Below are 25,396 nucleotides of genomic sequence, written 5' to 3'. Positions count from 1 at the left end.
TGGGCGCCAATAAGGCAAGTTGAGCAAATCAAGCGCTCCTTTTCCGTCCTGCTTGAAAAGCAAAAAGTTATTGGTATCGGTTTGAAAAATCTACTGGAGAATCAATTTTGCTTCCAATAATCACATCATAATAATTAAATACTCCTTGAAATGTATTTTATGTTGAAATAATCCCAAGAAACATTTCCACTGAGCAATTGTCTTTTATTGACTAGATCTCCAAAGCAGCCATGCAGTTTATTTCCAGATGCTTTTAGCTAGAATGTACTGATGAGACCGAGATGAGTTCAAGCGTCACCTGGAGTACTTTTACTCCGCCAGGGGCTGCCTGAAGTTTTTGCCAGCAAAACAAGCCTCGTCTCCCAGCTCCTCTTCAATTCTGTATGACGAAAACAGGAAGTTAGTTTCTCACAGTAAAGTTGGTAACCTGATTTTTTGGGTACTGTACAAAGATACACAGAGTTCCTGCACGGAGTGAAGGACAGGAAGTGTTTGTTGTGTCACATGACTATACTCGGTAAATAAACACAATGCAGTCCAGCCTTTTGCGAAGCAGTAGTATCGATACGGTCGTCTGTCACTCCATCGTGGTTCAAATGCTTTGCGATATTTAAGCAAATTTTGCTTATTTTTTGCCCGAATGTAAGATTTTGAAGTACATAAATGGATAGATGAACTAAAATACAAATACAAATGTCACGAGGTGTTGGTGAGACCACCAGCAGAGATTATTGCACATGTTAATGATCTCACAACAGGCTCATAATAATCATAATAATAACACTTCCTGTCCGCCATTGATTCTACTCCCCTACAAGGTAAACTGTCTGGCAAGGCACTGACTCCTTTGGAGTTGGTCTTTAACCTCTTTGGGCTAAACTGGTTGTGAAAGGGACTCACCTGAGAATCTGGTTGTATTTGGCCAGACGCTCCGAGCGACAAGGTGCACCAGTCTTGATCTGAAAGTGTGCAATCAAAGCGTCGAGGTTATCATCCTAGTGTGGTGCCACTGGGCGCGTGTCGAGCCTATTCGACGCTGTGTTGAGGTTACCTGTCCAGTGCATAGGCCAACCACCAAATCCGCAATGAAGGTGTCTTCTGTTTCTCCAGAACGGTGGCTCACCATCACTCCCCAGCCGTTCTCCTGCGCCATCTTGCACCTGGGAGCCCAGGAACAAGATAATGTGTTGCTTCTACACAAAGTGTGTCTTCAGAAGCCAACAAGAGGCGGACTCACGCTCGCATGGATTCGGTAACGGTGCCGATCTGGTTGACTTTGAGCAGCAGACAGTTGCAGGCCTTCTCTTCCACAGCCTTGCAGATACGAGTCGGGTTGGTCACAGTGAGGTCGTCTCCGACTACCTGGATGTCTGTGGTGGCAGTGAAGTCGCTCCACGCCGCCCAGTCGTCCTGGTCGAAGGGGTCCTCGATGGACACCACTGCGCATCACAACACAATCTGAGAACGAGCTGAATATGCCTGCCAGTTTCTTTAATATCTGTAACGTTTTGTACAAGTGGTACCACATTCAGAGACTACAAGACGGTATTATCGGTTTGTCAGACGCACACGTGACAGACATGGCATCTGTAAAGCTGATGGCGGAGGAGTTCAAAGAGGAAGTGCGGCATGGAGCATTCAGAGCAAAATCTATAAACCACTGACCTGAAAATCATTACAATAATCTAATGAGATAATATCATAAATTTCCTTGCTCTTCCCTGAAAAAAAAGGAGTCTGGGTCTGGGGATTTACACTTGCAAACCAACAGAGGGCGCCAAACAACTTGTTGGTGTTTACTATATCTAAACTGTACTGGTACTGCAGGTATCTTTATACCAATGCTTTTCAACTCCATGCTACTAAAATGACATTATTTTTCCTTATATTATGAGAGATTTATTCCCCCCAAAAATGACTTTTTTCTCTTTAGAATCTGATGTTTTCTCTTAATATTTTGACTTTATTACTGTAAAATTTCAGCTCTCCTACCCCACTTTCTTTTTTATATTATGAGGGATTTATTCCCAAAAAAATTGACTTTTTTTCTCTTTAGAATCTGATGTTTTCTCTTAATATTTTGACTTTATTACTGTAAAATTTCAGCTCCCCATACCCTACTTTCTTTTTATATTATGAGGGATTTATTACCCAAAATTAGACTTTTTTTCTCTTTACAATCTGATGTTTTCTCTTAATATTTTGACTTTATTACTGTAAAATTTCAGCTCCCCCTACCCCACTTTCTTTTTTATATTATGAGGGATTTATTCCCCAAAAAATTGACTTATTTTCTCTTTAGAATCTGATGTTTTCTCTTAATATTTTGACTTTATTACTGTAAAATTTCAGCTCCCCATACCCTACTTTCTTTTTTATATTATGAGGGATTTATTACCCAAAATTAGACTTTTTTTCTCTTTAGAATGTGATGTTTTCTCTTAATATTTTGACTTTATTACTGTAAAATTTCAGCTCCCCATACCTTACTTTCTTTTTTATATTATGAGGGATTTATTACCCAAAATTAGACTTTTTTTCTCTTTAGAATCTGATGTTTTCTCTTAATATTTTGACTTTATTACTGTAAAATTTCAGCTCACCCTACCCCACTTTCTTTTTTATGTGTAACTTTTTTCTACACAAAATTTTCCTGTTATTTTCCTGTTAGATTAAATTTTTTTCTGAATATTTTCACTTTATTCTTGTAAAATGATTGCTCATTTTAAAATTTTTGCTGTTGTTTTTTAATTGTCTTGTTAAAATGATATTTTTACAATGTCCCCCACGGACCAATGAAAAAACATCCGTGGTCCGCAAAGGCCTAAGATGAATGACGCTAACGTTCCTTCACATGTTTCTCCCGTGTGGTGATGAGTAGCGTGTAGCGTGTAAACCTGGATAATCCTTAACAAAGCTCTTGTAGAGCTCAGCCAGCTCCTCTGGAGCGATGTAGCGAGAAGGATCGTCGGGAGACTTGAAGTCCAGGTCGTATTTTCCCTCCCTGCAGAATTCAGACGCAGCCACGTCCATGCCGATCACCACCTCGTCTGTGTACCCCGCTTTGGCGATGGCTTCCTTGATCAACTCCAGCGCTGCGGTGTCAAACGTTCAACCGTGAAGAAACGTGGTACGATGTAAGACGGAGCCAAACCAAATTACCTTCCTGGTTCTCCAGGATGTTGGGAGCAAAGCCGCCTTCATCGCCCACATTGGTGGCGTCCTGGCCGTACTTCTTCTTGATGACATTTTTCAGATTGTGGTAGACTTCGGCGCCGATGCGCATGGCCTCCTTAAAGGTGCTGGCGCCAACTGGAAGGATCATGAACTCCTGCATGGCAAGCTTGTTGCCTGCATGGGAGCCGCCATTGATGACGTTGAAGGCCTGATGGAGGCATGGAGCAATGCAGGCTGTGTAGAGCAGTATATTCAAATACTGTATAGCATATTTACTCATATTTATCAAGGCGACACCACACCGGCTAATTCATTTGAGTATGGCGGTGGCCACTAATTGAGGAAATATTGCATTAACATGGAATTGAAGTCTCACCGGCACGGGCAAGATGACCTTGGGGTTTCCTGCAAGATCAGCAATATGACGATAAAGAGGGACCCCTTTCTCTGCGGCGCCGGCTTTGCAAACCGCCAGTGACACGCCCAGAATGGCGTTAGCACCAAATTTGGCTGTTGGACATAGAAAAAACACAGATATATCATGTATACTCGAAGTCAGCTGGGATAGGCTCCAGCATTCCCATGACCCTAGTGAGGATAAGCAGCATAGAAATGGATGGATGGGTTTTCACGATCGGGAAAAAAAATTGATATCGCATTTAATGCTGATATCGGGCCGATAATCATAATTCATTCATCACTGCTTATCCTCACAAGTGGCGCGGGGGCGCTGGAGCCTATCCCAGCTGTCTTCGGGTGAGCGTCGGGGTACACCCTGGACTGGTCGCCAGCCAATCACAGACAAACAACCATTCACACTCACATTCATACCTATGGACAATTTGGAGTCGCTAATTAACCTAGCATGCCTAGGGTGGAATTGAACTCGGGTCTCCTAGCTGTGAGGTCTGCGAGCAAACCACTCGACCACCGTGCAGCCACACATATAAGTATATACAAATTTATTATGTTAACATCTGCCCTTTGTAATAAAGAATCCAGACATGTGAAGGCCATTCATGGCATCCCACAGGGTTCCATGCCAAGACCTGTGCTCTTCAGCCTTTGTATGTTTCATTTGTAAATATAATTTAAAATAAAACACTCCATTAACATCCAATGCTACGCAGATGACACACAACTCTCTACTTCTCAATGAAACTTCACCAAACTGTTCAAACTCTATATCACATGTGTCAAACTCTGGCGCAGGGGCCAAATTCGGGAAATGCGTAATCTGCACATTCCATTCTGGGTTAAACATGTCACGGAATGTGGGAGGAAATAACCCGGAGAAAACCCATGCATGCACGGGGAGAACATGCAAACTCCACACAGAGACGGCCGAGGGTGGAATCGAACCCTGGTTTCCTAGCTGTGAGGCCTGAGCGCTAACCGCTAATAATCATCAGACATCCTTAATGATTAGTAGGGCTGTCAAAGCTAACACAGAACGCCACTATTCTTTTTGACTCGTGATTAACACGCTCATGTCCTGTTTGAGTGCGACCCCATATGACCCATTAGTGTCAGAGCCGATGTGCCACCTACATTTGTTCTCCGTGCCGTCCATGTCAATCATCATCTGATCGATTCTCTCTTGCTCGATGACGGACACGTCCTGAAACAGACGGCAGAGATTCCTGGATGGGAGCACCATACAGTACGAGGAAACTTCCCATTGGTTGATTATTTTCCTACTTGGCCAACCAGCGCTGGTGCAATAGATGAGTTGATGTGCTCTACAGCCTGGGAGACGCCTGTAGCAACAAAGTTCTCAGAAATCAAACACGAACACGAGACGACGTGAATACACTTTACACAAACCTTTGCCAAGAAAACGAGATTTGTCATTGTCCCGCAGTTCCAAGGCTTCGTAGACGCCGGTGGATGCCCCGCTTGGCACAGCCGCCCTGAACAGGCCTGAGAAGAAACCAAAGAAGACAGGAGCGATGACGTTGGTCTGAAAGGATAACTTGCAGGCTTACCTTGAGCGGTGCACAGGTCAACCTCCACTGTGGGGTTCCCACGGGAGTCGAAGATCTCTCGGGCGTGAATTTTGACAATGGCCATGATGGAGCACTTTAAGAGGAGATGGAGAAACGTTACAATGTGACGCAACACGCCGTATCGGGGTTATGCAAGTGGCGGCCCACGAGCCATCGTAAGAACCGGCCCACAAGTTCTAGTCATAACTTGGGAGATTCCGAAAAACACATCAGAGTGCTGTCATTGTCCGTCAACGGTTTTATGAAGAGTGCTCCTGTCTATATAGACAATCTTTGATGAGCATTTTTTCAGGAGGTCCTTAAAAACTGCAGTGCTTCTGTCATATAGACTATCTTTGATAAGAATTTGTTTTTTCAGTAGGTCCTTAAAAACTGCAGAGTGCTCCTGTCTATATAGACAATCTTTGATAAGCATTTTTTCAGGAGGTCCTTAAAAACTGCTGAGTGCTCCTGTCTATATAGACAATCTTTGATGTGCATTGTTTTCAGTAGGTCATAAAAAACTGCAGAGTGCTCCTGTCTATATAGACAATCTTTGATGATAACTTTTTTCAGTAGGTCCTTAAAAACTACAGAGTGCTCCTGTCTATATAGACAATCTTTGATAAGCATTTTTTCAGGAGGTCCTTAAAAACTGCTGAGTGCTCCTGTCTATATAGACAATCTTTGATGTGCATTGTTTTCAGTAGGTCATAAAAAACTGCAGAGTGCTCCTGTCTATAGAGACAATCTTTGATGATAACTTTTTTTCAGTAGGTCCTTAAAAACTGCTGAGTTCTCCTGTTATACAGAGGATCTTTGCAAAGCATTTTTGCAGTACTGTGGGTCCTTAAAAACTGCAGAGCGCTCCTGTAATATAGAGGATCTTTGACAAGCATTTTTGCAGCAGCTCCTTAAAAGCTGCAGAGAACTGCCATCATATAGAAGATCTTTGGCTTGTAGTTTTGCAGTTGGTCCTTAAAAACTGCAGCATACCCGTCATATAAAGAATCTTTGATTCACATATTTCCAGTAAGTCACTAAAAACAGCAGCCCACATCTGTTAAATTGAGGATCTTTGATTAACATTTTCTCCTTTGAATGATGTGTTTATTTGTTTGTTTTTTTAGATATGTTCAGCAGAATAAAAATAACAATGCTACATTCAATTCTACTTCTTTCCGGGGTAAAATATGTGTGACTCACCTCTCTTATTTACCCTCTTCTGCTTGAAGCCTGCACACACAAATATCCTGACCCTGCTTGAAGCTTAGGAGTCCTAACAAGCACGCTGCTCCCCTGCTAATTGGATTAGCCTTCCTCATCTGATTAGTCACGTGACTCTTCCAATGCCGCATCTGTTTCAGGCCAAGCAGCCGCAGTCTTCACTACTTGTTTGTCTTTAATTTACCTTTCGATTAAAACTCAAGCGGCCTTTTTGTTAACTTCTTATCGCATTTTTCGCGCTGTAAGCCATCTTGTCCAGCAGGGGGCAGCAACTCCACTCTTCCCACACAACATACGACGGAAGTGACATCACAACAACGAAAGCGGAAACATCGAAAACAGTTTGAACGCGCGGTGCTTCTTGTGTATCTCATTGTAATATTTTCGGTAAATTGACCTGTGTGTTTTGTACATAATGTCTGGAATTCCTCCGGATTCCTGGGAGCCGCCCAGTGTTGCTCTAGAGACAACGTATGTGTTTATTTAACCCCTTTATGCTAACTTGTTAGCTTGCAGTGCAGTCTCTGGCGATGTGCTATGTTGCTAGCTAGCTGTGTTATTAATCAAAATGATGTTTATTTACAAATGTATCATGTATAGTCATGTATATTACATTCGTTTCTAAAGTTTTGTTTGTTTATTTCGGCTTTTAAAGTCATTTCACTTTTTAGTTTAGTGCCTAAAATACACTCATGTCCTCTTTTCACGGCAGGATGGGGACTATTGTATTGGAGCTCTACTGGAGACATGCACCTAAAACTTGCAAGAACTTTGCAGAGCTGGCTCGAAGAGGCTACTATAATAATACAAAGTTCCATAGGGTAATACAGAACTTCATGGTGCAGGGTGGTGACCCCACTGGAACAGGTTAGTTTATCTCCTCCATCTAAGAATATCTTAATTTTGTACTGAGATTTTAAATTATTCTTGCTTCATGCACAGTTTTATTGGTCTCCATTTTCCAGGTCGGGGTGGTGCCTCAATATTTGGAAAGCAGTTTGAAGATGAGCTGCACCCAGAGCTCAAATTCACAGGTACGTTTTGCTGAAACACCAAACAGGCAATTAATTAAAAACAACAAGAGTGGTCAATTCAACATTCAATTGATGTGTTAGGTGCTGGCATCATAGCTATGGCCAATGCAGGACCGGATACGAATGGCAGCCAGTTCTTCCTCACCCTCAGACCTACTCAGTGGTTGGACGGAAAGCACAGCATCTTTGGAAGAGTTCATCAAGGCATAGGAGTGCTGAACCGGATCGGGTTGGTGGAAACCAGTGGTCAAGATCGGCCTGTTGATGATGTAAGGATCATCTCAGCTACTGTGGCCATCTAAAAATCTTTTTTTATATTCCAACACACTTTTTTTTTTTAAATAAATGCTTGTTAAATAAGTGTTTATCAGTCCTTTTTCATTGCATAACATAGTAGAAGGACAGATATCCACTTTGGAGTGCCACACTTGTGCTCTGGCTTCTATTGGGTACCAGGATGAGACCTTAGACCATGGGTGGGCAAATTTAATGACTCGTGGGCCACATTGGGGTCTGTCTATAAACAGAACAACATACTTGCTCGTGGTGCAATAAAACAAAAATACAACACAACCACGGCAAGTTAATGCAGCACATAAACAACTAAGTCCTAAACATTATATCAAACTTAAAACTAGGGGAGAGGACGCACTCCTGTGGCGACCTCGTGGAAGATAAAAACATCAGATTTTTGTTATTCTTTTTGGTTAGCAACAAAAGAATGACAAAGGGAGTGCATACATGGACATGGAGACCATATTTTCAATGATAGAGTGCGTGCAAAGACATACAATATATGAATATTAATGAAACCTAGTCCTTTAAAAAGGTAAATAAAAGATAAAGGTAAATTTTAAAAAATGTAAATAAAAGTAGTAATTTATGGTATGTTATTAATATTTTATAAATAAATGATCCATATTGACCCATAATATATTTTATTAAAAACATTTAAAGTCACATAACAGTGTATAATAACAAATCAACAATACAAAATGCAAAGAAACATTTACCAAAAGGAAGATAGATAAAGTATTTAATTGGAAAAAAAACAAAAAACAGCCAGTAGCAGGCTTAAGGCAGACTCAGGTGAGGTACACTTTCTCATTTAGCTTGAAATGTATGTAATGCATCACATACTATATGAACTAAATATATATTGTAACATTAGTCGCACAGTGTCTCCGTTTTTGATTTTTTTTTTTAAATCGTGGTGATATTTATTGTCATCACTCCATTTTAAGACCTTTTAATCGGAGGCAAACGACTTGCATATTTGCGTTTGGAATGTTATGTCTGCGACGACCGCCACACAAACAGCCTTGGGCGTGGAGGTCGAGCAGCTTTACTGCGATCCTTCTTTAAAAATAAGTCAAACGTGTTCACGCCTCACGCTTCCTGTGTACAAGGCTACACTTCCCGAGGGTTGACCAGCCTTCTGCTTCTGGCGACACATCACTTTATGACCGTCGTCTTCACCACGTTTTCCTTGTGCCATCTGAGTTGTAAAGCCGTATGAAAACACTCGTATAGAATAAAACCCTTCTGACTCACACTTGGGCGCACTTTCATGACCTGCATGATTGTGAAACGAAACATGAAGTCACTTTCTCAACAGGAACGACTGAGCACTCTGCCTCAAGCTCTGCCTGGATTCTTTTCCCTAGCGACAGCTTCCAAAGCCCTTGACTGCATTTATTGTGGGAAAATAAGTATTTCATCACCTGCTGATTTTTTTTAAGTCGACCAACCTTAATCCATTACAGAAAAGCGGTCCTAGTGGTGCTTTTCATGGTGACTGCTCCCAACTCCCTTGACATCACTAACCACCCTTCACCTTTCTCACAGTCTCTTTACCCCATCAGGTGAAATTTTGCTGTTTGTAATTGAAATGATCAATTATTGCACCAATAGTGACCTCTTTATCACTTGTAATCTATTCCAGTCTCGTGCAGCAGTCTCTACAGCGGTCCCTCGTTTATCACGGTTAACTGGTTCCAGACCCGACCGCGATAAATGAGGTCCCAGGGGAAACGAAATGATGATACAAATCACAACAAACCTCCCCACATTTCCCTGAGAAGTCAAAAAAAAGGGAGAACTTTTCCCTCTCAGCTGAAATTGAACGAATGCTCACTTAATTAGAAAATGTTTGGTTGAAGTGTTTGTTCTGTGTTTGAGTTACGCTTGCTGATTGGCTCGCATCCTGAACAAGTTCACGCAGAATGAGAGGAAGGTGCCAAATGGAAATCGAGTGGAAATGTCCAAAGTGGCGCCGTGGCACCCAGCAAGAGGCCGACTTAACTGACTCGACAGTGCAGGGAACTGAGCCAAGTGTTGCTATATGCCACCACCACCCCCCCACCCCCAACTCCCGCCCCCCCATAGCGCCAGCAAACACCCGGGCACAGAGCTGCTCTGTATAGACAGAAAATGTTGGCTCTATGTGGAAAATACACACTACAAAAATAAACTCACTTTCCTTATAGACAGTATGAAAAAAACTCCCACGCCCCCCCCACACACAGCACGCTCAGGCCTGCAGAGATTGTACTTCCTCAAATAGTGGCCTCCACTCCAATAGACGCCGAACCCCACTTAATCACAGATTGCATGGTGCACTTTTATCAATGAAGGAACAGACCGCCCCTCCCAAAATGACATAACCATCTTTTCAATGACTGATCAAGGGCAGACGTGGCATCTGTAAAGCTGACATTGGAGGCATTGAAACATAAAGTGACCACCAACGAGAATAAGAATTAGAACCTTCACTTAAAATCATGTTAATTGTCAATCGTTTATCACACCCATCCCTAATTAATACCATATTGACCCGAATACAAGACGGTACTACACAGTCGTGCCTCGTTTAGCGGCCAATTGAGTCCAAACCCGACTGTGATAAATGAATTTCCATGAAGGATTCAGTGCTAATAAATTTAATATTTTGGGGTTTCACTTTACTATAAGGTAAACAAAACTAAAGTACTTAGTGAAGAACTAATGACTAATCGATTTACAGTAGAACTAATGAGTAGTGGTTAGTGTTAAGTAGGTTAATTCCTCATTAAGTACTATATTTTTGTGTACTTTATTGTAAAGTGTTACCTGTTTTGTAGTCAGGGTATAAAAAAAACCTGTTTATGACTTTCTAAATACAGGTTGTAACATTATTAGAGCCATGTAGACATGATATAACATCCCTATAGTCACCTTTGCACTCCTATGTTTCATTATTCAACTAGAGACGATCGCTAGCTCGCCAGTTAGCCTCAAATTTATGTCATCTAAACATTCATTCATTAATTTTCTACCGCTTATCCTCACGAGGGTTGTGGGGGTGCTGGAGCCTATCCCAGCTGTCTTGGGGCGAGAGGGTACAGGGTACACCCTGGACTGGCCACCAGCCAATCACAAGGCACATATAGACAAACAACCATTCACACTCACATTCATACCTATGGACAATTTGGAGTCGCTAATTAACCTATGACAAAATTGTCATCTTGTAGCCGGGTCAATATGGTATATACTGTACTATATTTTGTTTATTATTAAAAGTATCATTATTTATGGGAAAGGCTAATATAAAGGAAATATAATGGCACATTATTATAAAAAATGCATTTGTACAAATAAAAACTATCTCTAAGAGATGCCAGGTACTCTCTGCAGTTGAGTAAATAAACACTTGTAGCCACTATGTGAGGAAATAGCATAATCTGAGACGGGTGGGGCAATTTGGGGTCAAAACCGTGATAAAGGAGTGAAATGCGAATGAGATACATATGTGCGTTAAGAAGAAAGCAGATGGTCAAAAAAGTGATTGTGACATATTACTACTACATCATCATCATCATCATCATCATCACTCTCCCAACACTTTCTGCCTGGTGGGTCGACTGCATAGAATGGCTAACAGGTAGCACTATAATCCTTAACATAATGCTAGTATCACCTACTGAATGTACGTATGGTATGCTTCGTGACTGTCACTTTATCGAATACTACTGTTTTTGCCGTCGTCGTGAACGTGAAGTGCGACGCGGAGGCTCGCCATCTCCTTCACCATCATGGGAAGGTCGTCCGCACATTGGGAGGTTGTCTTGATACGCTGAGGGGACACAGGGGAACACATGTTAACTCATTCGATACCAAATGATGATGCAACTCTCCGCTAATGCATTTCACCTCAGACATAAAGTCGGCCATAAGGTGAGCTAGGCAGAGATCATGTGAACGGAAAAATCACATGACAGGAAGGAGGAACGGAGAGAGATCGTGGAGGAGTGTAGCGTGCAGGAGGTTGTAGGGAAATTTAAACTTCAAACACCCTCGTAAACACACGTAGTTTAGTTTCAAGTGGGAAAATTATTAATAGTGTTATTATTAATTGTGTTATATTTCTAATTTAATTGTTATTATGATGTAAAATTACACATTTTTTGTGTTGTTTATGCTGGTTTTTAGAAAAAGCTGGTTTTCCTCCCTTTTTTTAGTTAGGAACTGATATTTTCCTGAAATTTACCCATGTTCTATTGCTGATTACTACCAAACTGGAAAAGGTAGAAACAAACGTTTTTTTTTAAGAAAGGTGGGAGTCTAATCTGTCTTTTGGTAGGTTCCATATTTATATAGCCATAGAACACAATATTCTGTGTGCCTTGAAAATAAAAAAAAAGTCAAATTTGAACTGAAAGCGTCGACTTTTTCATGTTGTAGCAGTAAAATGTGCCTGTCCCAAGTGATCTTCTCTCAGAACTGAGATGATACAAAGTTTCCAAGTCGAGGGTTTTTACGACAACACTAAGGAAAAATCACACCTGGTGTGTACAAACACAGCTCATTTGCATTGAAGCTACAAACACACTACATGGCTTACTTACAATTTTACTTCAAAATCTTATATAATACGGCCCTTTTCGGGCTCAAGAAAAGAAATAAATAGTACCCACCTGCCAGATAGTGCCCTTTCCTTTGGCTAGTTTGTATATCATGGTGACAGGAATCAAAAAGAGCGAGGATAACGCCAGAAACCAACCAATCCAATACGCCCACCAAGGGTAGACGTAGGAGTTGTTGAACTTGAGAGGCGTGTATTTCAGCAGCAGGAACACAAGCGTTCCCTGTTAAAAAGGACACACATGACATGTGCAGGGATGGCCACACACACACACACACACACACACACAGACAGACACACACAATGTAGATATGATGCTTGACACACTTACGCCGCATATGACAGGGGTGACGTAGAGCCAGCAGTACTTGATCAGAGACAGAGGTTTGTAGCCGATCATGTCCTTGATGTTGTCACTGAAGCGTTCAGCACCTTTACACAAGACGAAATATTATTATTTATTATTTATTATTTATTATTTATTATTTATTATTTATTATTTATTATTTATTATTTATTATTTATTATTTATTATTTATTATTTATTATTTATTATTTATTATTTATTATTACACGGGAGCCAGACAACGACATTCCGTTGGCAATTTCACTGCTGTGTTATTGTGCAATGACAATAAAGAAATTAATATTATTATATAATATTATATATAATATTATATATATTATATATAATATATATATATAATTATATAATATTATATATTATATATATTATATAATTATTATTTATTATTACACGGGAGCCAGACAACGACATTTTGTTGGCAATTTCACTGCTGTGTTATTGTGCAATGACAATAAAGAAATTAATATCATTATATTATATATTATATAATATTATATATAGTATATATAATTATATAATATTATATATTATATATATTATATAATTATTATTTATTATTACACGGGAGCCAGACAACGACATTTCGTTGGCAATTTCACTGCTGTGTTATTGTGCAATGACAATAAAGAAAGTCTATGTCTATGTCTATGTCTTATGGTCATCCCTCGCTTTATCGCGGTTCAAATATGGCTGCCTAACAAAACATGTACATGCTCTGGTGCAAGCAATCAATAAAATGAGGGTAAAGGTGACTATAGGGGTGTTAGTTCATGTCTACAGGGCTCTAATAATGGTAAAAAAACACAATTACGACTTCAAACAGGTTTTTACTAACATTGAATGCATTTAGCTGCTATAAACAAACATTTCCACATATGCTGTTAGTGCATATGTGATGCTGCATTCACTTACACATGCACTAACATGTTTGTCTATTAATAGTACTCAGGATATTTGATATTTGAGTTAAGCTACCGTCGTATTAGCGGCGGTATACATACTTTGTTTGCTGCTTCAATGTTGGTGGAAGCTACTTTTTATGATACCTTAATTTAGATACAAGAGAACACGATACGATGCACAGCGTTCTTATTTTGAAGGCGAAAGCGTGTTGTAATTTTGAGGTCATTTTATATCCTACGTAGGGGGTTAATATAGCCACACGCAATATATCCAATATACTGTGCATGTCATATATAAATAACAACACTGTCTTACCATAAATCCATCCAATGACCACTGACTGGAAGATTGCCATCAAAAGAAGAGTGGGACCACTGCAGACATAGTGGTCAAAAATCTGCAGAATATATGATCCAGCCTGTATGAAACAAATCAATCGTTATTGATATCATCATAATTAGTGAATAAATACAAAGTTAGGACACAACAGATATACTCAAAGTTTTATAATCATTACACAAACGGTTTGTTAGTTCTCCCGGTTCTCCTGTAAAGACTTTTTACTTAATGGCGGCCATGTTTGTCAACCAATCTTGCTCAATTTTGACACACATGTGCTTGTCTGTTCTCTAAACCAAATTTTAGCCGTGGTTCCGCTCAACTTCTTAAAGTTGCAGTGGACCTCATTGAGCTGTGTGAGAAATTTCAAGTCACTGTGACTTATGGTGACTAGTTTTCCAGCAGGGCCACCCTGAGGTGTATTTGTCAGAAACGTAACAGCCCAGGTAGCACGGTAACGGTGCATGAATGGATGGATGGCTTACACAAACACATACATGTCATGTCAGTCATGTCATATGACTTCTCACCTGTGACACCAACAAGAGGCCAAACAGATAGCAAAAAACACAGATGAGCATTAAAATAAACTCTCTGCGGTATCCTTTTTGGATGTGGGAAGGGTAGATATCTGTTATGGAGGTCATGATGCTTTCAAGGCCAGCAAACTAAGGAAGACAACACTATGAGAAGACTCTCTTTTTCAGGGAAATATCCGAGGAGACGTCAGAGAGGCTTCAGCTGACCTGACCGTCGATGCCCAGCAAGATGATCATGGTGAAGAAGCACACAGACCAGACCTGAGGCCACGGCAGGAGGCTCACAGCCTGGGGGTAGACGATGAAGACAAGACCTGGACCTGCACACAAAACACACAAAACCAAATATGAACGCAAACCACTGGACGCAGATTTTTTTCTTGCATCTTGTCCACTGAGGTCGTACCAGACTCGGCAACTGAGGTGATGTCCAAACCCTGTTTTTGGGACATGTATCCCAAAACGGAAAAAATGGCAAACCCACCAAGGAAGCTGGTGCCACTGTTGAGTAAGCAAAGAAAGAAGGAGTCCCTGGAAGGAAAAAACAAAACATATTTGGTGACTTAAAATGATATCTGAATGGTGGACCGTAAAAAAAATCATATTTTTATCAATAAATAATTTGTCAGGGCTTTTCAAAGTGTGGCATCCTCCTAACCCTAACCCCTAACCATAACCATAACCATAACCATAACCATAACCATAACCATAACCATAACCATAACCATAACCATAACCCTAACCCTAACCCCTAACTCCTAACCCCTAACCCCTAACCCCTAACCATAACCATAACCATAACCATAACCCTAACCCCTAACTCCTAACCCTAACCCCTAACCATAACCATAACCATAACCCTAACCCCTAACCCCTAACCATAACCCTAACCCCTAACCCCTAACTCCTAACCCCTAACCCCTAACCCCTAACCCCTAACCCTAACCCCTAACCATAACCCTAACCCCTAACCCCTAACCCCTAACTCCTAACCCTAACCATAACCATAACCCCTAACCCCTAACCCTAACTCCTAACTCCTAACCCCTAACCCCTAACCATAACCATAACCATAACCCTAACCCCTAACCCCTAACCCCTAACCCCTAACCCTAACTCCTAACCCTAACTCCTAACCCCTAAACCCTAACCCTAACTCCTAACCCCTAACCCTAACCCCTAACCCTAACCCTAACACTAACCCCTAACCCCTAACCTCAGAGAAAAGAATACCACCTCAGCCATAAAGCTTTAGGACTCCAGCCGACCACAGCGAAAGTCATTATCCACAAATGTCGCCGGCCATCCGAAAATGACCCAAAAAACGCAGCAAAACGACTCATCCAAGAGGTCACGAAAGACCCCACAACAACATCCAAAGAACTACACTTGCCTCAGTGTAGGCCATTTTTCATGATGCCGCGGTACTAAAACCGTTCCGGATAAGGACAACATGAATAAATGCTGTACCTGTAGCAGTTGTTGTTGTACTTATTGTAGCTCCCAAGCGTGGTCAGACATCCCAAACATAAGGCATAGGAGTAGAAGATCTGGGTGCCAGCGTCCATCCATACCTACAGACCGATCACAACATGAACGTCTGTATCAGTATCAGTTTGCTGAGCCATTAAGACTTTATTGGCGGGTTAATACCTGTGGGTCAGCCAGGCGTGCAGGGTTGGGGTACAGGTAGTACTTGATGCCATGCAGGGCTCCAGGAAGTGTCATTCCTCTGACAAACAACACCAGTAACATGGCAAAGGGGAAAGTGGCTGTGAAGTATGTAGCCTAAAAAAAATAAATAAAAATAACAATTGGTGACAGCTACTGTATCATTTGTATGACTTATTTGAAAAGGAGCATCACTTTGCCCAGATTAGATATTGGACGTGTTGATGCCAAGGACAAGCAGTGTTAGCTGCTCTATTTCATACGGTGTCTGCCTGTGTTGACTGTGTATGGACCCGCTGGTGTTGATACAGCTCAGCCCAGACAGCGAGCGAGCGCTTCCAGTGTCTGCCATTCCTGTTTTGACAAGCATCAGGATGGACAAAGTGTTCTCAAAGCACACAGCTTCTTTATCTAAAGCGCACTTTGCTCCTGTGCACCAAACGCAGACTTTGTGGGACAATGCTGCGGGAACATAAAATGTAGCTTTTATGGAGGTGGAGCAGCACCAATTAGATATTAGACATGGATATCTGCATGCACAGCAAAGTTTGAAAGCCAAGTGACCTAAACGGGCTTAACCAGGGGTGGATTGTTTACATTGAAACTTTTTAAAGCCAATAAATCTAACAGTCCATCTGGAATTATTGGTCTCATTTAAGTGTCATACAATATCCTCAATGCGCTTGTAACGTCTGAGGTTGCCTGCCAATAAAATAAGTAACACTTTGGGTGTGGAACCAATTAACCACGATAAACGAAGGAGGACTGGATTTGTTGTAGAAAGCTTCCCTATTTGTTCCTACTCCGTCAGAGTTCACGCACATCTACGCGTCTTGTGTCCAATTTTGTTTATAATGTATGCTTATCACAAATTAATCACCGTCCTTTGTACTCTTAGAATACTGGGTGACAGGGGCGTCACTAGGTTCTAAGGACGGGGGGGGGGGGGGGGGGGGGGGCTTAGCCCCCTGGAGATGTACAAGATATAAATGAATGTAGTAGATATTAAAAAAAAATAACGAATAAGAACCGGGATATAACTTTCCCACTTTTGGACAGATTTAGTAAAGATACTCAATTGTTTTAAGCCACCATTAAATGTACACAAGTACAATTATATAATAATCAGTATTATATTATTAATTAGCCTATTATTATTACTATCATCATTATTCTTCTTCTGATTATTAATACTACTACTAGTAGGAGGCTAGTATTAGCCTGATTTTGCCCTTTTTTTTGCCTTATTTTGCCCTAAATTTATCAGATTTTTTTTTATTCATTCATTCATTTTCTGCCGCTTTTTCCTCACGAGGGTCGCGGGGGGTGCTGGAGCCTATCCCAGCTGTCTTCGGGCGAGAGAGACGGAGTACACCCTGGACTGGTGGCCAGCCAATCGCAGGGCACATATAGACAAACAACCATTCACACTCACATTCATACCTATGGACAATTTGGAGTCGCTAATTAACCTAGCATGTTTTTGGAATGTGGGAGGAAACCGGAGTACCCGGAGAAAACACGGGGAGAACATGCAAACTCCACACAGAGATGGCCGAGGGTGGGATTGAACCCTGGTCTCCTAGCTGTGAGGTCTGCGCGCTAACCACTCGACTGCCGTGCTACCCAGATATTTTTTTTGTAAAAAAAAAAAAAAATCAATAACATTTTTTTTATATCAAATTATTTAGGGGGGGCCTTAAGAACATTTTAGGGGGGGCTGAAATAGGCTTAATGACACCACTGCTGGGTGATAATGTTCCTCTTGTACATATTGTTTGAATACAATGTGTAGCCGTGCACACGGAAAACACAACAAAATAAAGACTAACTGGAAACCGACAATTTCACAGCCGGAGCTCAGGTCAGAGAATCCAACCTGAAACCTAAACCTCGTGAGAATAGCACGGGATTGGCTACTCCTGCCACCAAAACACGTGACTCCAACAATGTAAAGCTAATGGCAACATAAATCAACTGTCCTGAGGTGCTTTCCACATTCCAAAACAGACTGTTCATATTGAAATTCACAGGGGGTTGGAGCCCCCCGTCAAAAGGATATAGGAGCCAACCGGGTCGGAGCTGGGAAGGCTGCCTCTATAGTCTTCTCCTTTATACAAGCGTGTGTGAAAAATGAAGCAATCTTTAAAGTCTTTAGTTCCAATGGCCAAATAAAACGAGGGTCGAGGGAAATCATGCATGGGCCGATGCAAAGCGTTCAGATGAGTCATGTGAATAACATGTGCATACCTCATTGTTACACAAGGAAAGGCTGACTGACTTGAACCTGTCACTCTTTAAGTATTCAAACAATCATTGAAATAGAAACCTGGATGTATTTTACATTTAATACAGAGTTGGGATTTCATTGTGAAATTAATATATACAAGAGTGAATTTATACCCTTTTTAAATGAGACATTATGAATTTTTGTCTGTGAAATGTTTAGTTTGGCTGCACAGTGGACAAGTGGTTTGCGAGCAGGTCTCACAGCTAGGGGACCCGTGTTCGATTCCACCCTTGGGCATCTCTCATTATATCATTATTATTATAATTAATCATTTCATTTTTGTTTATTTTTGTTTTATTTAGTTTTTTTTAATTATTTTTTCAGGACCCACCAGTTGAGAATCTCTGTAAAAATGCTAGTCAAAGATCCTCTATGTGACAGAACCCACTCCACAGACACTACTCAAAGTGCACTCTGCTCTTTTTAAGGTCCTACTGCAAATACACAAGTCACAGATCCTCTACGTCAGTAGCTCCCAACTCGTGTCCAAGGAGTTATGTGATGCACCTGAATGCACCATAGTCGTTTGCCAGTTTTAATCCTGCTTGTTGAGTATCTGACAGTTGGTGTCCCAACTTTAAAATAACCACTACCCCCTTATTAATAGCATCTGAAATACAAAAATTCATACAACCAACAATAAAGCCAAATTTTCGGGTGAATTTTCACTTATAGTGCCAGGTTTTCACCGCTGGGACCGTGCAGGGATTCATTGGAACGCCGATATAAACGATTGGCTGGCAACCAGTCCTGGGTTTACCCCTGCTGGGATAGGCTCCAGCACCCCGTGTGACCTTCGAAAATGAATGAATGCTTAGTTTAAAACACTCCAAATAATAGGACACTTGAAACTCTCTCTTAAAGGGGCCTGTTCAGAGTCGCCTGTTATGGTTGGTTCATGCTAATTAGTGACTTCAACAGCTGAGCGACTCAAGCAAGCGAGAAGACTATTCTTTAGTAACGTTGAAATAAAAAATTTGTACTGGTATCTATTGTTGAAGTATTGGGTATGGTGGCCTTCAAGGGTCAGAAAGCAAAACAGCAAAACTGCAAAATAATATATTAGTTTGCTTTTAATTATAGAATCAACTTTTCAAATGTCAAAACTGAGCTATGGGGCAGTTATTATCGAGCCCTACGAACTCTGACCAGCAACTAGGAGGTTGTCACGTATATTATAGATTGTATTACCTAAGCTTTGGAATTGATTGATGCCTTGCCTTATAGTTTTCATATAAAAACACTTCAGTCTTCCTTACCTTCCCGGTGGATCGCACTCCCTTCCAGACACAAAAGTAGCAGATGATCCAAGCGAGAAGGAGGCACAAAGAAAGCTCCCATTGGATGTTTCCTAAGGTCTCGATGCCAGAGGATATATTTAGCACCCGTCGTCTGTAAGGATCAGTGTATTGTTACTGACTGGGAATGGATTGAGGAAGATCAAGCGACATGTTTTTTTGTAGATTTGTGTTCTGTGAGGCGTTGAGGTGATAACTGAGATGGATTTGTTGATCACAAGCAAATGCAAAATGATTCATACCATGGCCACATTTTCATTTAAAATGAATTTATATTTGTTAATTGGGTGTATATAAATGGAATTAACACAACAAAGACCATAAGAAGAAGTGTTAAGCAATATTAATTGTTAAAATTGGTGAGTGTATGACATTTTGTAAATTCTAATTACCGTATTTTCCGGACTATAAGTCGTACTTTTTTTCATAGGTTGGCTGTTCCTGCGACTTATACTCCAGAGCGACTTATAAATGAAAAAACTGTTTATGTTACATAAACACTGGACACCTTTGTGTTAGCATATCTTACATCTATTCAGCCTGTTCTGTATTCTTTTATTATTGTTAGAACTCACCTAATAAATTACCTGCAAAAAAATGCGACTTATACTCCAGTGCGACTTATATATGTTTTTTTCTACCTAATTATGCATTTTTGGCCTTGAGCGACTTATCGTCCAGAAAATACGGTACCTTAACCACATAACCGCATAGCACGGTGGACAAGTGGTTAGCGCTAGGAGACCCAGGTTCGGAATTTGCATTCATTCATTCATTCATTTTGTACCACTTATCCTTGCGGGGGATGCTGGAGCCTATCCCCGCTGTCTTCGGGCAAGCGTCGGGGTACACCCTGGACTGGTGGCCAGCCAATCACAGGGCACATATAGACAAACAACCATTCACACTCACATTCATACCTATGGACAATTTGGAGTCGCCAATTAACTCCACACAGAGATGGCCGAGGTTGGGATTGAACTCGGGTCTTCTAGCTGTGAGGTCTGCGCGCTAACCACTCGACCTATGTGCAGCCTCGGAATTTTCAAATTTACAAAAACATGCTAGGTTAATTGTACGGTGGTATGAATGTGAGTGTGAATGGTTGTTTGTGATTGACCGAAGACAGCTGGGATAGGCTCCAGCATGGTGACCCTGGTTAGGACAAGCGGTACAAAAAAATGGATGGATGGATGGATGGAATCATTGATTAGTTCCCATGAGGCATTCTGTTTCTCCGATCAAGAATCTTGTCTATTGCCACCTTTCATATTCATTATCGCTTAAACTCCAAATTTGGCCAGGGTATGAATCAGATCCTGTCTAAAAACTACAAATACATAATTGTACTGTCAATGAAAAAAAAAAAAACTACATTTGTAGGCTGAGAAGTTGTGTGATACGTTAAAACTGCAGCATCCGTTCTAATCCAAACAGTTTCTTATCAGGAGCCATTTAAATCCCGTATTAAATAATACAATAATACAACCATCAAACACCTTTCGTTATTTTTAGAATTCCTTTCCTGTCCTGCAGCGTTAGTCCCTTCCTATATATACTCCTAAAGTCCTAGATGGCCAAAGAATACCCACAAAAACCCTAAAAAACATACCGCCAAAACTCTACAACAGACGAGGATATGTTCATACTGGACGTCCAGTTGGCGGTATAGTTGCTCAATACCACACAAGAGTCTGAAATGTATCACAGATGTTTCATGGTATCAGTGCGACAACGAAACAACGTGGACATTTTGCCTTCTTGCGATGTACGTACCCGTGTTCCATGCGTTATCACACGTTGCCCACGGCAAATCTCCGGTGAAAGAAGAGAAAAGGTAGAGGAAGGCCCAGGCTAGAATGACAATGTAGCTGATACATCCATAGAAAATGATCAGTTGACTGGCGTATCCGATGCCTGAAAACAACCACTGAAGTTAAAAGAACCACTTTGGGATTTTATCTTCAGGTTCTTCATCTTAACACCAGTTGGGATCAACGTCTTTACCTTCGAACAAGGGGCAGATCTTCCTCCAGCACATGATCCCTCCTTGGCTGGTGTACTGGCCCAGAGCTGTCTCCAGAACAAACAACGGAATACCGCAGCTTCCAAGGAACAGGACATAAGGAACGAGGAACGCTCCTGTGAACAGGTGTGGAACACCACACAAGACGGGATCAACAAGCAGAGAGAGAATACACGATGGTGTTTTACACCATTATGACTAATCCCACTAATTATGACCGCATTCCTTTGAGCCCGCTTTGGTGTCGGAATCTTGGCTAGCTGTCATCTTAAGCCCCATTGAAGTCAGACCGCTTATTTGTTTTCTTAAAGGGCTCCGATTATTCAAATGTGACTTTTGAATGATGTTTCAACAGTAATATGGATTACAAACACCAAATGTGCTACAAATCCATCATCTCGCTCACATGTCAGAATCAGAATCAGAAATGGTTTATTGCCAGGTATGATCAAACACAGGGGTCTCAAACATGTGGCCCGCATGACACTAGTTTGAGGCCCCCCGCCTTGATATGAAAGTTTAATGTTTTTAATGTTTGATATGGATGCTGTATGGTATCATGTACCCAGAAAAACATATTACGTTTGATTAATGTTCATGTTAAAGGTTAAATAACTGTTAATAGTTATCCTCACTATCCGCGTGGAAGTGGTACGTTTTTGGCTTTTTAAGTTTCAAGGAAATAGCTTGGAGGCTACTGTTTAGGTGGCTAGCTCTCTAGTTTGCGAGTTAGCATGTGTCACAAGACCCTGCAGTTGCGTAATATGTTGTAAATAAAAACAGTATAAATAAAACCATTACCATTAACTTTCTCACTGCATAGAGAATACTGAGCCAGCAGAGACCAGCAGACACATGCCATGACTGGGATCAAGTTGAAAAAAAAACTTCCTCTCATTTTGTGTGGAAGTGGTAAGTTTTTGCCTTCTTTCCTTTAAGTTTAGAACAGAGTATAGAGAGGCTAACTAGTTAGCCTTCTCTTATGTCTCCGCAGTGATGCCATAGCCTGTGCAATGTGATGTAAACAATGAAAATTAAGAGTGTAAAAGTGACTATTGAGGTGTTATTTCCTGTCACCAAGGCTCGAATAATGTTAAAATCTGTATTTAGAAAGTCATAAACAAGTTTTCTGCAATAAATATTCGATGGACGGACAGACAGATGGATGGCTCGGTTTCAAAAGTACCCGTTTTGCTCTGCTATCAAATGACTTGGAAATGATACCATCCTTATTTAGCATGTTTATTTCAGTCAAAGGTCCGATATATCATTGTCTTTCAACTGATGGCTTGGGACCCAACAGTGGCCCGCTGTGTAGTCCTCAGTGGGTCGTGGGACTATGCCTGTGCAAAAACAAATGGCCGACGGTGTCGAGCTTGAGTGGGAGGTGAAGGGAATCTTTATCGGATGCACACAGTAGCAGATATGCGCTGGAGAAGAGCGAGCCATGAAGAGAGGATAAAATCTCACCGCTGTAGCTCATCTTATGTTGCAAACAGTCCCTTTAAATATAAGCGACATGACAAGTTTGAGTTGAAAACATTGCGCAGTTTGCTTGTCATTTCTTCAGCAGATATCTGCAGCTGTGTGTCAGACAAAGTCACTCAATGTCTTTTCCTTCCCACTCAAGGTTGACAAAGTCGCCCACCTTGTCACAGTGTCACAGACAAGAATGTTAGGTGCATTCAAGGACATCGGGTCATTCATTCATTCATTCATTTTCTACCACTTATCCTCACGATGGTCACGAGCGTACTGGAGCCTATCCCAGCTGTCAGTTTGGAGTCGCCAATTAACCTAGCATGTTTTTGGAATGTGGGAGGAAACCGGAGTACCCGGAGAAAACCCACGCATGCACAGGGAGTACGTGCAAACTTCACACAGAGATGCCCGAGGGTGGAATCGAACTTGGGTCTCCTAGCTGTGTGGTTGCGCGTGAACCACTCACTCATCGGGTCATTATATCATTATTATTATCATTATTTTTTATTATTTTTCCAGGACCCACCAGTTGAGAATCTCTGTAAAAATGCTACTCAAAGATCCTCTATGTGACAGAACCCACTCCACAGACACTAGTCAAAGTGCGCTCTGCTGCTTTTAAGGTCCTACTGTAAATATGCAAGTCACAGATCCTTTACGTCAGTGTCCGAGGAGTTATGTGATGCACCTGAATGCACCATAGTAGTTTGCCAGTTTTAATCCTGCTTGTTGAGTATCTGACAGTTGGTGTCCCAACTTTAAATAGAACCACTACCACCTTCTTAATAGTATCTGAAATACAAAAATTCATACATCCAACAATAAAGACAAATTTTCGGGTGAATTTCCACTCATAGTGCCAGGTTTTCACCGCTGGGACCGTGCAGGGATTCATTGGAACGCCGATATAAATGATGAAACACTCTTAATGCACAAAGTCATCATTCAAACTTACTTATTTGTTGATGTGATGCACACAGAGCAAGGAACAACTTGCTGCTGGGTCTCCTCACACTGTGAGGCGTTCAGGCGCACTCGGAATTTTGAGTATTCACCGCAAATTGTTTTTTTTTTTTTTTCATTTTTATTCCGCGTATGCCACTTTGGAAACCACTATTCTCGGTGACTGGATCGGCCCGCGGGTTGCCGGTTGAAAAGCCCTGTCCAATTGAGTGATAAAAGATAAAAAGTGGGGGCGCTCTGCCAAGAATGTGAGTCTCGACATGTGTGTCATGTTATTTTTTTGTCTTTTAGAAGCTGTCAAGGCCTTTCACATCAAAAGTGAAGCAGAAAGGACACAGGCGGCGGAACAGAAAATGAGTTAGCCCGTAATAACACAATATTCAGCTGGCAAAATTAACACTCAAGAGTATGAGTAAGTTTGTGGGAAAAAAAAACTCCACTCTGTACTTTTAAATGTACATAAAACACAAAATGTTCATAATTTGAAAGTAAAAAAAAAAACCTTACCACCACCGTTCTTGTAGCACAAATATGGAAACCTCCAAACGTTCCCAAGTCCAATGATGGCACCGGCCACTGACAGGATGAACTCCTTTTTGCTTGCCCACTTGCCACGCTCCCTGATTCTCTGTGGGGATGTCTTTGCGGGGACGTAGCACAGTCTGCCCAGGGAGTCTGCCATGCCGCTTGCTGACTGAGATTGACTGACGATTCTTGGTTGGATGGCTTGGACTGGATGGGGACTGGATGGGGACTGTCTCGTAACGGAGCTATGTAACGACACACACACACACACACACACACACATGCACATGCAGACACGTTACTCGGCCAGCCACAAGGGGGACCTCTAGATTGGCAACAAAACACACACACAGGAGATAAAGTGTGTGAAGTTTTTAGTGTGGATTTTCTAGCCATATAAAAATAACAACAGATGTTTTTGTACATAATTTGAAAATATTGGTATTCTTTTTATAAGATGAATGATTATGATTAGTTGACTGTGGTGTAGCACTGCATCGTATTGAGAAGTATAACAAATACACTATTATACTCTTCCAGAACACAAAATATTTTGAGTTAAGGTAAAAAAAAAAAACGTTTGATCAATTGCCGGTAGTTGAATAACGAACCGCACCTCACCTTGCACAATGACATCACAGTCGAGCTGCTGGACGCTGGC

The 25,396-nt window shown here is 41.2% G+C and overlaps 3 protein-coding genes across 4 annotated transcripts; 1 reads left to right on the top strand and 2 right to left on the bottom strand.

The window, feature by feature from the left end:
* Positions 1-227: 227 nt before the first annotated feature.
* On the bottom strand, positions 228-6,522 carry eno1b (enolase 1b, (alpha)). The gene is made up of 12 exons (XM_058087707.2): positions 6,372-6,522; positions 5,166-5,259; positions 5,005-5,100; positions 4,879-4,937; positions 4,729-4,798; positions 3,554-3,687; positions 3,163-3,385; positions 2,898-3,095; positions 1,238-1,439; positions 1,052-1,160; positions 901-959; positions 228-379 (listed from the first exon to the last, which is right to left on the bottom strand). The coding sequence occupies exons 2-12, from the start codon at positions 5,248-5,250 to the stop codon at positions 310-312; spliced, it is 1,305 nt and encodes a 434-aa protein (XP_057943690.2). The 5' UTR covers positions 5,251-5,259; positions 6,372-6,522; the 3' UTR covers positions 228-309.
* Positions 6,523-6,666: 144 nt separating this feature from the next.
* On the top strand, positions 6,667-7,761 carry ppil1 (peptidylprolyl isomerase (cyclophilin)-like 1). Its single transcript, XM_058087718.2, has 4 exons — positions 6,667-6,863; positions 7,105-7,259; positions 7,358-7,426; positions 7,508-7,761. The coding sequence occupies exons 1-4, from the start codon at positions 6,808-6,810 to the stop codon at positions 7,726-7,728; spliced, it is 501 nt and encodes a 166-aa protein (XP_057943701.1). The 5' UTR covers positions 6,667-6,807; the 3' UTR covers positions 7,729-7,761.
* A 3,232-nt stretch (positions 7,762-10,993) lies between these two features.
* LOC131134565 (sodium- and chloride-dependent GABA transporter 2-like) lies at positions 10,994-24,958 on the bottom strand. Of its 2 annotated transcripts, XM_058079985.2 has the most exons (14): positions 24,718-24,958; positions 21,747-21,881; positions 21,516-21,656; positions 21,352-21,433; positions 19,701-19,833; positions 16,134-16,268; positions 15,951-16,054; positions 14,887-15,011; positions 14,688-14,800; positions 14,472-14,609; positions 13,918-14,020; positions 12,664-12,764; positions 12,385-12,555; positions 10,994-11,543 (listed from the first exon to the last, which is right to left on the bottom strand). In XM_058079985.2, exons 1-14 carry the CDS (start codon positions 24,890-24,892, stop codon positions 11,427-11,429), a joined length of 1,773 nt encoding a protein of 590 aa, XP_057935968.2. In that variant the 5' UTR covers positions 24,893-24,958; the 3' UTR covers positions 10,994-11,426. The 2 variants fall into 2 exon arrangements, with proteins under 2 accessions (XP_057935968.2, XP_078651070.1); XM_078794944.1 differs by lacking the exon at positions 14,472-14,609.
* Between the last annotated feature and the right edge of the window lie 438 nt (positions 24,959-25,396).

The sequence above is a fragment of the Doryrhamphus excisus genome, linkage group LG11 (genome assembly GCF_037039965.1).
Source record: "Doryrhamphus excisus strain RoL-2023G ecotype Guam linkage group LG11, RoL_Dexc_Guam_v1.1, whole genome shotgun sequence".
In the NCBI taxonomy this organism is placed as follows: Eukaryota; Metazoa; Chordata; class Actinopteri; order Syngnathiformes; family Syngnathidae; genus Doryrhamphus; species Doryrhamphus excisus.
The sequence above is the reverse complement of the archived record's forward strand: the minus strand, read 5'-3'. Positions and strand labels throughout refer to the sequence as shown.

What these genes read in the sequence shown, in the direction of transcription:
- eno1b (XM_058087707.2), bottom strand. Translation starts at nt 5,250, where the DNA reads ATGGCCATTGTCAAAATTCACGCCCGAGAGATCTTCGACTCCCGTGGG. An exon ending in CACCAGCGCTGGTTGGCCAA is followed by an intron (nt 4,799 to 4,878) that starts GTAGGAAAATAA and finishes CGTCTGTTTCAG; the next exon opens with GACGTGTCCGTCATCGAGCA. An exon ending in AAATACAACCAGATTCTCAG is followed by an intron (nt 380 to 900) that starts GTGAGTCCCTTT and finishes TTCGTCATACAG; the next exon opens with AATTGAAGAGGAGCTGGGAG.
- ppil1 (XM_058087718.2), top strand. Translation starts at nt 6,808, where the DNA reads ATGTCTGGAATTCCTCCGGATTCCTGGGAGCCGCCCAGTGTTGCTCTA. An exon ending in AGTGTTGCTCTAGAGACAAC is followed by an intron (nt 6,864 to 7,104) that starts GTATGTGTTTAT and finishes TTTTCACGGCAG; the next exon opens with GATGGGGACTATTGTATTGG. An exon ending in CCCAGAGCTCAAATTCACAG is followed by an intron (nt 7,427 to 7,507) that starts GTACGTTTTGCT and finishes TTGATGTGTTAG; the next exon opens with GTGCTGGCATCATAGCTATG.
- LOC131134565 (XM_058079985.2), bottom strand. Translation starts at nt 24,892, where the DNA reads ATGGCAGACTCCCTGGGCAGACTGTGCTACGTCCCCGCAAAGACATCC. An exon ending in TGATAACGCATGGAACACGG is followed by an intron (nt 21,434 to 21,515) that starts GTACGTACATCG and finishes GATACATTTCAG; the next exon opens with ACTCTTGTGTGGTATTGAGC. An exon ending in GAGTGCGATCCACCGGGAAG is followed by an intron (nt 16,269 to 19,700) that starts GTAAGGAAGACT and finishes TATTTTTTTTAG; the next exon opens with GCTACATACTTCACAGCCAC.